Genomic DNA, 12,479 nt, shown 5'->3' with positions numbered 1-12,479 from the left:
AGAGATATAAAAAAATAATAAAATACACCCAAACTGTACATATTATAAGGCCGTATTTTTATCTCGGGGTTCTGGTGACACGTACAAACCACTTGAGCTTTGCTTCTGTGGTTTATATCGCCACGAGAAACCCTTGATAAAAATACAGCTTTATATTGTACAGTGGGGTATAGTTTATTTTCCCCATATATCACACCCTGTGTTTTATTTATAAACAGGACCAAAGACACTTGCACATGCAAAGCAGTTTTTTTATTGAAGTAATTCCGAGGTATCAATAATCCTGGATTAACTAACGCGTTGCCACACCATAATTTTTGGGGGGCAGCAATGGCCTTTCTAAAGAGACATCCATGAAAATATGATAAAACACATAAAAAAATCAGTATTTCCATGTTACAATTTACGATTCCCATACTGGAAATTTCAGCTTCTGGTGGCTCGTACTCGCAGAGAACCCTGCTAAAACCACCTCGAAATTTAGCTTTAATGTCTCTTGACTCCTTCCAATGGAGAGGCTACAGGAAATAAAGCTTTGGGTAACAGAGAAACGTGAAAATCTGAAGGAAAATTGAAATGATAAAGGAATGTGCAGCTGATAAGGAAGCAACTACGATGAGCTTTTCAGTATTTTTGCAGAATTTAGCTAATCAAACTGCTTATCCAAAATATACAATATGTCAGCAACATCTCTTCCCCTGCTCTAAGCCCCCCCCCCAAAAGAATTATATAATTCCCATCTCCCAGCCCAAACAGAAAAGGCAGGAGTAAGGAATTCTACAGCTGCCTGCTTTTGCATAGATCTCACTGTGCTCCCTTAACTCCTGCTCAGGTAAAACATCGTTTTGTGCCCCAAACTGGGGAGGGGGAGCTGGGCAGGGGCGGGCAGGGTCCAGCGTGCCAGACGCCTCCTCAGGGGAAAGCTTCCACCTCCCATTTGCCACGTCCCTCCCACTCCCTTCTCCCTGCTTTAATGGACATTAAAAATAGAACAAGACAGGGCTGGAGATGGGAACAAAATCCATGCACAACAGGCCTGGATCGCTGTAGTCATTCTGCTGTAAAATGTAAAAACAAGAAAGGGCAGCCGAGCTGCCTCCCCCAGGACGCATCCCGGTTTTTTTTTAATACACTGGTGCCACCACACATTTCACTTCGGATGTTGCATTATATTTATGTGTCACTCAAATATTTACCGTTTTTCCTGAGCTCTTGCTGGGTGCTCTGAGAGCTTGTTCCAAGCCCAGGAGCCGTGGGGTGGTGTGCTGTGTGTGCTGTGGCTGCTCAGGGGCTGCACCTGCCCGCCACCTTCTCCTTCTGCAGCCTCTCGTGGGACAGCAGCCATTCCTTCAGCTGCTGTCCCCCGCCGTAGTTGCCGCTGTCCCCGCTGCTGCGGATCACCCTGTGGCACGGGATGATGATGGGGATCTGCAAAACACCCCAAAAACACGGGAGGAGCAAAGGGTGAGGTCAAAGGGAACAACGGGATGTGGCACTCAGTGCCCTGGTGGGGATCTGCCCCACAGATCCTGGCTGGGATTGAGGGGATCTGCCACAGGCTGGGCTGGATGGGTTTGGATTTTCCAGCCTGAATAATGCTGTGATTCTGTGATTCTGTAAATCCAGCACTCTGAAATCCAGCAGAGTGTGGCACCGGGCTTGCAGGGACACAGAATAGCCACACCAGGGCCACGCTCCTGGCTGAGCACAGAGCTCATCACCACCCCTGGAGACCACCCCAGTTCTTAAGAAAAAATAGGCATGGACAGGGGTTTTAATACAGAAAAATGATGTAAAGTCTTTTAAAGAATAAACCTGAGATATTAAATCCCATATATAAAATCTTCCCTGCAGCACCAGGTTCTTGTGGCCCTGCACCAGCTGAGCCCTCAGTGCCCAGGGTGGGGAGTGAAGCCTCACAGACCCAAAATGCACATGAAGAACTATTTAAATTGGACACTGGGCAGAAATTGTTCCCTGGAGGGGTGGGCATAGGGTGCCCAGAGCAGCTGTGGCTGCCTCTGGATCCCTGGCAATGCCCAAGGCCAGGTTGGACATTGGGGCTTGGAGCAGCCTGGGACAGTGGGAGGTGTCCCTGTCACGGCAGGGTGGAATGGGATGAATTTTAAGGTCCCTTCGCACTCAACCCATTCTGGGATGCCATGATCATCCCAGGACTAGAAGATTTTTGGGAAGAAACAGATTATTGAGAAGGGATCCCAGTGCCTCAGCTCCCCAGCAGATCCTCTTCCTGCTGTAGCACCTCCATGTGCACCCTGGAGAAATTCTCTGGAAGACCAAGGTGTTATTTATTATTTAGCAGCAAGTCAATCCAAAATAGGCTGTGAATTTTTAAAACCTCCAACAGGAGAAGTTTGATTCCGACCTAACCAATTTTAAGAACTCTTTTTCCCCCCCCCCCTCTCTGCCTTCCACTCCCTATCATTTATAACCACACGACACAGATTCTGCAAAATCAATGCCAGAAGTTACATAATGGACTGATAATGCAGAGGAGAACATAAACGTGGGGTTTTTGTTGTTTCGTTGTTTTTTTTTTATTACAGGTGATTATCATAGCTGAAGTACATACCATAAAATCTGCAATACATCATCTCTAATCACGAGTGTGTTTTAGTAACTGCATAGTAATGGCATTGCAATGGTGGAACTGGGACAAGTTCTCACAAATCTGGATATTTCAAGTCAAAAATTGTAATTTATTTCTGTGTAGACACACAGACAAATTACACACTTCACCCTCACTTATTTTAATCCCATTTAATCATACAGTTCAAGCACTGTGGTATATTTGAGCCTGGGATACACAAACCCCAAAGTAGCTGAGGAGCTACTGGCCAGACCATAAATTAAGAGGGTTTTTTGGGGGGGTGTTCTTTCAGTTTACTTAACTAATTTCAATGTCTGAAATCTAAAATCCTAATCTCAGCCCACATTAAATGGGAATACACACAGGCGCTTATTGTTGATCAAGGTTTAAATAAAAAAACGCTTCCAATATCTGCTTTATTTGGAGGTGGTAATGCCTCAATCCATCTGTGAGAACTCCAGTGAGTACCAATAAAAACTTTGCTCCATGCCAGGCCATCCCACAGTTGGTTTATGACTTCTTCAAAGAATTTGTTTTTTTTTTTTGCAAGTGTTTTTCTGGTTTGGGGTTTCTCTGCCTTTACACTCCCTGCAGTTACTGCAGGAGGCTTGGCTTGAGTCACAAAGCCATAATAATACACTGTAAAACATCTCTGAGGTTCATTTGCAATCCTTTAAAAATACACACAGTAAAGCAGTGGATTTTGGTGGCAAGGCTATAAATCTTGGTGGAGAAAAACAAAAGGACTTTATTTTCAGGTGGGGGGTCTTGGATGATCCCTGGGTGGTTGCAGGACAGGGAAATGGGGCTGAGCTGTCACCACCAAGCAAAAAGAGCAGGTATGAAATTAATGCCACTTTTTCCATTCCCAAAATAAAGAATTCCATGCTGAGATTGTCCCAACACAAGCTCCCATCCGTCACCCTCCACAGCTCTGGATGTAGAAGTGGTACAAAGACCATACACGCACTGTAATTTAAAAATATTGAATATTGCTTCAGTTTGGCTTAATTGTGGTGACAATGCTCAGCCTACTAAAATAATTAAACCTGCTAAAATTTATTAGGGCCCTAAGGACATTTTAGAGGGAGAACTACCCTAGTCTGGAGCTTTAATGCCTCAGCTACATTTAATGTAATTTTTATCAATAACCAAGCAGCTCATAATATTATAGCGCCGCTGAAATCTTCATGCTGTGAAATCTAATTCCTCTCCTCCACGAATCCATCACACACACACAGCCCCTACCTCAAACACTATAAAACTTCCAAACCCAGAGATTTGTCTCCAACAAAAAAAAATTTAAAAAAAAAACCAACATGAAGGAGCCCTCGGATCGATGCTGGAGTCCCTCTGATTCGGGCACCAGCTGAATATTTTCTCCAACTTCGCTTTTGTTCTTCTGGGTAGAGGCCCACAAGGGAAAGAGCTTGTTTTCACTCGCAGCCTCATCAATACCTAAATCCTGGTGAACAAGTGACACTGAGAAGCTGTAATCAATAGCTCCCTGTGCGTTTTTTCTTCTGGTCAAATGGTTCAGCACTACTGACAGCCCTGACACTCGGAACATGATGCTAAATCTTTATCAACAGCCATCTGGGTGAGTGGCAGAACAAGGCTGGGCCGGTCATTAAGGCTCCTGGCGATCTGTGAATAAACCAACTCCTCCAGAGTGCATTTGTTTAGGGAAAAAAGGTGGGGGAAAAGCTCCCTGCCCACAGGATCCATCACTTTGAACTGTTTTTAGGAAATTCTGGCACTCTGGTTGTTGCCAGTGTTCAGTTTGAGGGGAGGGAACTGTCCCATGGCATGATTTTGGAGAGCTCCTGAATCAGCCAGGCCATAAAGGAAACAGCTGAGGGATCACACTGAGACACACTCAGCACAAAACAGTCCTGTGGTTTGCTCATGTCACAAAATCCCAGACTGGCTTGGGCTGGAAAGATCTTAAAGATCATCCAGTTCCAGCCCCTGTGCTTTATCTCCACCTCTTCCCCAGCAGAAACAAATCCCATGATGTGACCCAGTGTGGGTCTCAGGTTATCACTGGCCACCAAAGGAAGGAAAGGTACTGGGAATGAAAGTAGTAGGACAAGGCTCTTCCCCAGAGGGTGCTGGCACTGCCCAGGCTCCCCAGGGAATGGACATGGCCCCAAGGCTGCCAGAGCTCCAGGAGAGTTTGGACACCCAGGGATGCCCAGGGTGGGATTGTTGGAGGTTCTGTGCAGGGTGGGGTTGTTGGGGTGCCTGTGCAGGGACAGAAGCTGGACTCAGGGATCCCTGTGGGTCCCTTCCAGCCCAGGACATTCCCTGATTCAGTGGATGAACACACTTTTATGTACTTTTAGATACTTCTAGGTACCTTTATGTGCCCACCCATCACAATTTTCTCACAAATGCATGACTGCTCCCCTGGTGTCCAAAACATTCTGGTTGACTATCCATGACTTAGGTCAATGTCATACCCGTGATGGAGGATGGATTGGTGTAATACCCTCGATTTAGGATGGACTGGTGCCAGGATCAGGCTGTGCCCCTGGCTGGGATGAGCCCAAGGATCAGAACAGTTGGAGAAGGCACAAACCCAGCATAGGCAGCTCTGAGTGCCATGATCAGAGTGCTGAAGACGTCTTATTTAAGGCACAGAACACTCATTTAGGATGGCCTTGGACTAATCAGCCCAACATTCTCCATTTCCCACGAGCTTCTGTGATTTCTTTTTGATCCTCCTCTAGCAGTCTAATGAGATTTTTAATTGAACTTTATGGGTTCCCTTTGAGGACCACAGACCTTGCAGTCAGTGGTCTGAACCACAGCAAACTCTGGGATGTCTCTCCTGTAAAAGGTGAGCCATCCCCACTCTGTCCTGGGCATGAACCGAGGCAGCTGCTGCTGGCACCTCTTCCACCTTCTCATAAAGCTGAAGGTCAGCCCAGGAATTATGTGAAGCATCCCAGCTGCAAGGGGAAACCTGTGGAATGCACACTACCCAAATTAAAGACCAAGCCTCGATTCATAGGAGGGACATATATGCTGGTATCTGGTGGAGAAAGGTGAGTTTGTGATTGTATCCAAGTGTTTGAAGGACGTGATGCCCAGCTCAGGGTTATTTCACAGGGCCCTTTTCCCTGGTACTACCAGTCTCACTAAATCAGGTTTATCACAAATCCATCCACCACCACACCAGGTTGCTCCAAGCCTCATCCACCGTGGCCTTGAGCACTTGCAGGGATGGGTTTGAGGGTTTAGACCTGGGTGGCTGTTGAGCCATCTCTGACCTCCTGTGTTTTTTCACACTGGTCCTCTCAGTATTTCTTTTAATCAGATTTCTACAAGGCTGCGACGTGGAGTCTCAAATTGGGTCAGAAAACCTGTTTTCGCAAGAGTTGACGGCTTCATATATAGAAATAACGAAAGGTGAGGGGGTTTTTTGCAGCGCCACATTTTATCTTTATCTTTCACCTCATGCATAAAATCTGTGTGTATGAGGCACAGGCAGCCTGCACACGATGCTCACATGGAGACATTTCTGTGGGAAATATGAGGAGCACTGAACAGTTGCTCTCACACTGAAGTGCAAAAGGATGATGTGTGTGAGTGTGTGTGTTTGCATGTGGAATATGGATGGAATTTCAGATTACCTCCAGGAGATGAGCAGTGGCAAAATTGTGGTTTAAGATGGACAGGACTCTCATTACAGCACTGATTTTTTTTTTTTTTTTTAATCATCAGCTTTCTATGATGAAATATTGAGGTGGTATTATATTAATACAGCTCTTTTTCCCTACAGCTATACATTATTATCTATAACTATAGCTTAAAAATTTTCTGCTGGGGACAGAAACCACTGCAGCCATGGTATGGGCTGGGAAATGGCAATAATAACTAGGACCACATTTAAAAAAATTGCAAGGAGCTTTGCTGTATATTTTCAGAACTATTTTCATCCTTCCTCACAGGGGAAAAAGCAGGAATTTTCACACCACAACCTGCTGTTACCACTACTTTGGATGCTGCTGCTCCACTGCAGCCTGAGGGCAAAGCTGGGTACATTTCTAGGCGATGGCAATTACATCTCCTTTTGCACAACACTGGATTGTTATTCTTTGAGAACTGCTTCCTGTAGGTTTGCATTGGATTGCCTTATCTTAATGTACACCAGATTATATTGGAAAGCATTCCATCATATTAAAATAGTTTGTATTGTCAAGTACAATGCGGGCTATTGACAAAACACTGCTTATAGGAACTGCTTCACAGGGAAAGCTGAGGGATGCTGGAAATATCAGGGTGGGCTCAAAGCTTAACCCCACATGGAATTGTGTGGGTCTCCCTGGCTGGGTGCTATCTCTGGGGAATTGTGGAATGAGATGGGCTTTAAGGTCCCTTCCAACCCGAATTGTTCTGGGCTTCTGTGATTCTGTGAGTTTAGGGATTGAGCTGCTCCTCAAACAGTGCAGGTACATCCACCTGAGCCCCCAAACCCTCCAAGCCAGGATGGGGCTGATCCCAACCCAGACACACCAGGATACAGCACCCACAGAACACCACACCAGCCTCAGACACCAACCCAGCTGGCTCAGCTGCATAAATACACCTGAAAGGCTAAACCCAGACAAAGAAAAAGGAAAACAGACACAGATCACTTAGTATAAGAAACTATTTTCCCCAAAATCCACAGGCCTAAGCTAGAGTGCTGCTCCCTCCGGTTGGTTCAAATTCAGGCAACTCACCTCCAGAATCCTAGACCCGTTCGGGTTGGAAGACTTTAAACTCACCCCATTCCACCCGCTCCTTTCCACTATCCCAGGGTGCTCCTGGCCTTGTTTTCAGAATTGTATTTATGCCAGAGTGGATGGACTGGGTTTAACCCAACCAAAACCACTCATAATCTGCCAGCTGAGGTCCATGTGGAAGATAAAAGACTTCCCTGATGCAAAAATACATAAGGAAGTTTGAGAACAACAAACTGTGCAGAGGCTGGTGAGTAACAGAAGTGTTTCTCCCCCCAACCCAACCCCATAAATGGTAGGGCATAAATCACACTAAAGTGGGCTGTGCATTATTGCTGATTAAAACCACTTACTGACCTTACTCCTCACGGCAGCCCAGTTTTCAGAGCAGATAAATTTAACCTGATGACATTTTAGCCCGCAGAGCTCTCTAAATCCAGCATCCCCCAGCAGCTCTGGGCTGGAAGGTGCCGGGGACTCACCGGGTTGCTCCTCATGGCTCCCCCCACGGCTCTGGCTGCCCGGCTGTTGCCCGCAAGATCCGCCAGCTGCTTGTAGGAAACAGCCTCCCCAAACTTCACATCGTTCAGCAGCGTCCACAGCACCTGCCTGGTGAAGGAATCTGCAAGGCAGAGGGGGAGAGCACTGCTTGGATGGAGAAACTGGGATGGAACAGTCAAAAAAACCCCAATGCAAAGCGAGGCTCAATGGCAGTTTTCTGATTTAAACTGGAGCAGCCCCGTGCACTGTCCTGTTATTGTGCCCCTCTATGACTACATTTAGATACATGGTTATTAGGGAGAGAGCCCGGAGTAACTGAGCACTATAAAAAAAGGATTTAAGGCTTTGATTTTCCTATATTTTTAATTTGCTCCGAGTACAATTATCCTGTTAGCTCGCACAATGTGGCTTTTCCCATTAAATTGGCGGAGTATAAATTAGCATAGAGTCAAATTAAAAGGGAAGGAATGAGTGGCTGCACCTATCTGACAAAGGCCTGGCATCTCCAGCTAATTTCCAACTTCAGCTGGGACGTGGCAGAGACGCCCTAGAGCCAGCACACTCCGAATTATCCTGCCTGACTGCATTTTATAGTGGGGACCCCCGAGCTACTGCTCAGCACTGCACACACACTGCCAAGTGTAAGGACTAGCTGTGACCTTGAATGTCCTGCACATCCTTAATGATACAGGGGGAAAAAAATATAAAATAATGTATCGGCCATTATTTTAATTTTAATTCAGCAGCAAATTGCTTTAAGTGTTCCAATTGCTGAAATAATGAATAAGCAAATGCATTAGGAGAGGCTGTCTTTGGCATCTCAGGGTGTTAGCCAGCCCAGGAGTGTTTGAAGGAAGGAAAAGGGATAGTCCTGTTTGGATTGAACACCTCTTGCTCCTCCAAGGCACTTGGAAAAGCTCTGAAGTGCTAACTCGTGGATAACTTACTGAGAGGAGTGAGCTGGGGACTAAAAAAGGGGAAAAAAAAGGAGAAGAGACCCCCTCCCCCAGCTGAGAGCCTCAACCTCCTGCTCTGGCAAAGAAACAAACCGATTCAAAACATTTTCTTTCTTTAGTTGTCAAAAAAGACATCGATTACCTTCCGTAGGAAGGTGAAGAAATGTGATTTTGTTCTTAAAGGAAACCCATACGGCGTTATGTGTGTGTTAAATAATAAAAATCACTTCTTAACTGAAGGGAATGATAATCACTTCATTGAAAAAAATCTGTTTAGTCTTTATTATAACATTAAGCAAATTAAACATCAGCATAATCCAGGTGATACAAGAAAAGGGTCATCAAAGAAATTAACTTTGTTGTTCATTAATTTACATGGATTAGTAGAGGGCAAAGAGATAGCAAATCTGCTCTAGTTTTTTATGATATAATTTCAAACTGTACACCATTTGTGGCAGTAGGGTGACTTTGGGGTTAATCAGACTGATTTGTCCTTTTAATTGCTTTCTATTCAAAGAAAATTCATTAGATAATGTTCTCTTCAAAATTCATGAATCAATTTAACTGAAGAAACCACATTAACAGCTTTGGGTTCATTAGCACAAGCAGTTGTGTTACTGGCTGATTGCTACGAGGGTTTCCTTAGGCAAACAGATTTTGTTTACTGTGATTCCTTCAGAAAGGTTTATTTCAAATCAAACTGGTCCTTATTAATTTTTTAACCTTTTTAATCTGGCAGGATTAGCTTTAACCCCCCCCTGCTCAGAGGTCTTGGGGAGTCACTGCCCCATGGGCATCTTTTAAATGACCAACACCCAGTCCAGAAAATCCCTTTTTTACCCTCAAAACTGAGGGGATGGACCTGAAACTTTTGGGAACCTGTTGGAATCAGGGAGAAAATGGAGCAAAGTGCACCTGCAAAAGCAGCTGAGGGAGGATGGGACAGCTCCAGAGCCCCCCAGCACCAGCACAGCCCCAAGTGATGCCCAAACTCCTGAGGACAGGCTGGCACAGGGACACAGATTATCCTCCCCTAATATCCTCTAAAAATGCCACTGGACATTTTTCATGGGAGGAATCCATGCCTCTGCTCCCACATAAAACACTGGTGAAGGGAAGAGTTCAAAAGAATGAAATATTTAGCAATCATGCACATCATTTTGGAAATGCATCTGAAAACTCAATTCCATCCTGTGGGGAGCAAAGGCATTAATTAGGTTTAAGCAGCTCGAAGAGGCAGTGCCAAATCCTGTTATTAAACTGTCTGCAAAGTGTGAGTGCCTGTGAGCACAACCTGCCCAGATGAGGTGGCTGAACTTTCCCCAATTTTCACTGTGTGCCAATGTTTTATGCTGTTAAAGATGGTTATAAAGTGCTCTAAAAGCTCCTCATAAAAAGGAAGACAGAGGAATTCTTGGGTTCCACAAGAACTCCATGTCCTGGGGAGGCTGATGCCAGCAGAGCCATGGCTGAACTGAGCCAGGAATAGGAGCATCATGAGGTTTTGTCCTTCCTGTGCTCCCACCTGCACGTGGGGACAGCAAAAAGCCCCTCCAGGTGACCTCCAGGGACACCTTCCACCATCCCAGGCTGCTCCAAGCCCTGTCCAACCTGGCCTTGGAAACTTCCAGGGATCCAGGGGCAGTCACAACTGCTCTGGGAATTCCATCCTATCCTCTCTCCACCCTCACAGGGAAGGATATTTACAGATAAATTAGCCTGAAAGCTGTTAATGCCTGAATGCTCAGAGGTCCCTCCTACCAGCCCACTGGACCTTAATTCTCCACACAAACTTGTTAAATCCATGGGGATAACGGAGAGAAAATCAATTTTACTTGAACACCAGCTGAATTGTAACTTTTGACAGTGTAACTGAAGGTGGGAATCAGTCCAAAGAAGTAAAATCATACACTTGTAACTAATAATCATGGAATTATGGAATGATCTGTCTTGGAGGGGACCTTAAAAATCACTTCATTCCACCCTTCCCTTGCCATGGACACTAAATAATATCTATCTAATGTCTAATAGATAATAGATATTATTTATTTATATACATATGTTTGTATCTAATCTCTAACAAGGATTTTTGGTGTTGGTGAGGAGCTCAGTCCCTCAGGATTCAGGATGGGTGAGGGAAGAGCAGAGGCACCGGGGCCAGTCCCTTCCTGTCCCCTCTGTATCTCACCTTGGAGCCAGAGAGCTTCACAAAACCCCACAGCCTGATTTTCCATCCTTTTTAAGCTCTTTTAATAAGAGGAATTAAAGACAGACTGGTTTTTCCTTCCCCTCAACACTGATTGCTGGGAATGTTAGTTTTTGTTTGTCGTGTTGGTTTATTTTTGTGGTTTTATTTTTTTTTTCCTGCTTTTCTTTTTGTTTGCTTGTTTTTCCCCCAGAGTTTTGCAAATGCAAATACAGTTATAAACACTTGCTCCTCCTCAGCTGCTTTTTCACAGCCTGCCTGGGGTACTACACAGACAACTTTTCTTGTTGTTTTTTCACTCATTGGTTCTCACTGTTATTACTATTAGTAAAAACAACCAAAACATTCAAGAACAACAGTTCAAAAATCCCTAAATCTGTCCAGAAAACAGCAATTCCCACTGCAGCAGCAACTCCCACCTGAGCCAGAAAACTCAAACTGGCTCTTAGATCTGGGAAGAACAAATTCACACTCCAACTGAACATACTCACACACACAATTTCAGAACTTAGTTCCTGACAACAGGCAACGGTGTAAACCATTAATCCAAGCAAGAGAGTGGATTTTTAGCAATTTTGAGACTTCTTTATTATTAAAGCCATGTTAAACCTGTCACCCTACCCCAGACTGAACTAGCAAGTGATATGTGAATAAATAATTGTTTAATTCAAATGTTTTGCTCTTTTTATGAGGCTGCCCCATCCCTGGCAGTGTCCAAGGCAAGGTAGGACAGGGCTTGGAGCACTCTGGGACAGTGGAAGGTGTCAACCCACAGCAGGGGTGCCACTGGATGGGCTTTAAGGTCCCTTCCAGCCCAAACCAGGCTGTGAGTCCATGAAGTATCAGGCACTTTTATTAAGATTTTATGTATTTCCTGTGCATGCATGTTTGCAAAATGTGATATAATAAAACAGAAACACGACTACAATGTGTAAACTTGCTGTCTGTCTGCATGACTTCAGTGAAAAATGGACCAAAAAGCTTCCTTTTAACACCTTGAACATTCAGGCTGGCTCACAATGAGTGTGAGCTACATTAAAACCCAATTAATGGGAGCTGTTTCTGATCTGTGCTTTAACACAGTTTTACACACGGTTCCCTTCAGATTTCTGAGGGGGTTGTGGGGCCAAATTCTATCCTTAGAAGCAAGGAACTCTCCCTGGACCTCATCCAGCAGTATTTCTGCAGCTAAACTCCCTGGAAGTCAGGGGGTGTTTAACTCCAGCAGTAACTGATATTCTGACCCATTTTTTTACACAATACCTCACAAGCAGTTTACTACAGCCTGCAGGAGCAGGTGGGATTTTAGAGCTGATGGAAATGAGGAGTTGGGTGCTCAGCAGTGGCCCTTAGAGCTCTCTGTCCATGGGAACTCCCCTGGATTCCCACCTCCAAACCCAAACCCCAACCTCCAAACCCAAACCCCAACCTCCAAACCCAAACTCCAAACCCAAACTCCACACCCAAACCCA

At 45.0% G+C, this 12,479-nt stretch overlaps 1 protein-coding gene across 3 annotated transcripts in view; it reads right to left on the bottom strand.

Moving 5' to 3' along the window:
- Positions 1-239: 239 nt before the first annotated feature.
- MGMT (O-6-methylguanine-DNA methyltransferase) overlaps positions 240-12,479 on the bottom strand; it is a 139,749-nt gene continuing 127,509 nt past the window's right edge. For all 3 annotated transcript variants that reach the window (XM_083865903.1, XM_083865902.1, XM_083865904.1), the window contains exons 5-6: positions 7,827-7,966; positions 240-1,428 (exon numbers count right to left, since the gene is read on the bottom strand). In XM_083865903.1, coding sequence (XP_083722029.1) covers positions 1,285-1,428; positions 7,827-7,966 — 284 coding nt within the window. In that variant the 3' untranslated portion in view covers positions 240-1,284. The remainder of the gene's footprint in view (positions 1,429-7,826; positions 7,967-12,479) is intronic.

This window comes from Zosterops lateralis, assembly GCF_965231275.1.
Source record: "Zosterops lateralis genome assembly, chromosome: 8".
NCBI lineage: Eukaryota > Metazoa > Chordata > Aves > Passeriformes > Zosteropidae > Zosterops > Zosterops lateralis.
This window is presented reverse-complemented; position numbering and strand designations above follow the sequence as displayed.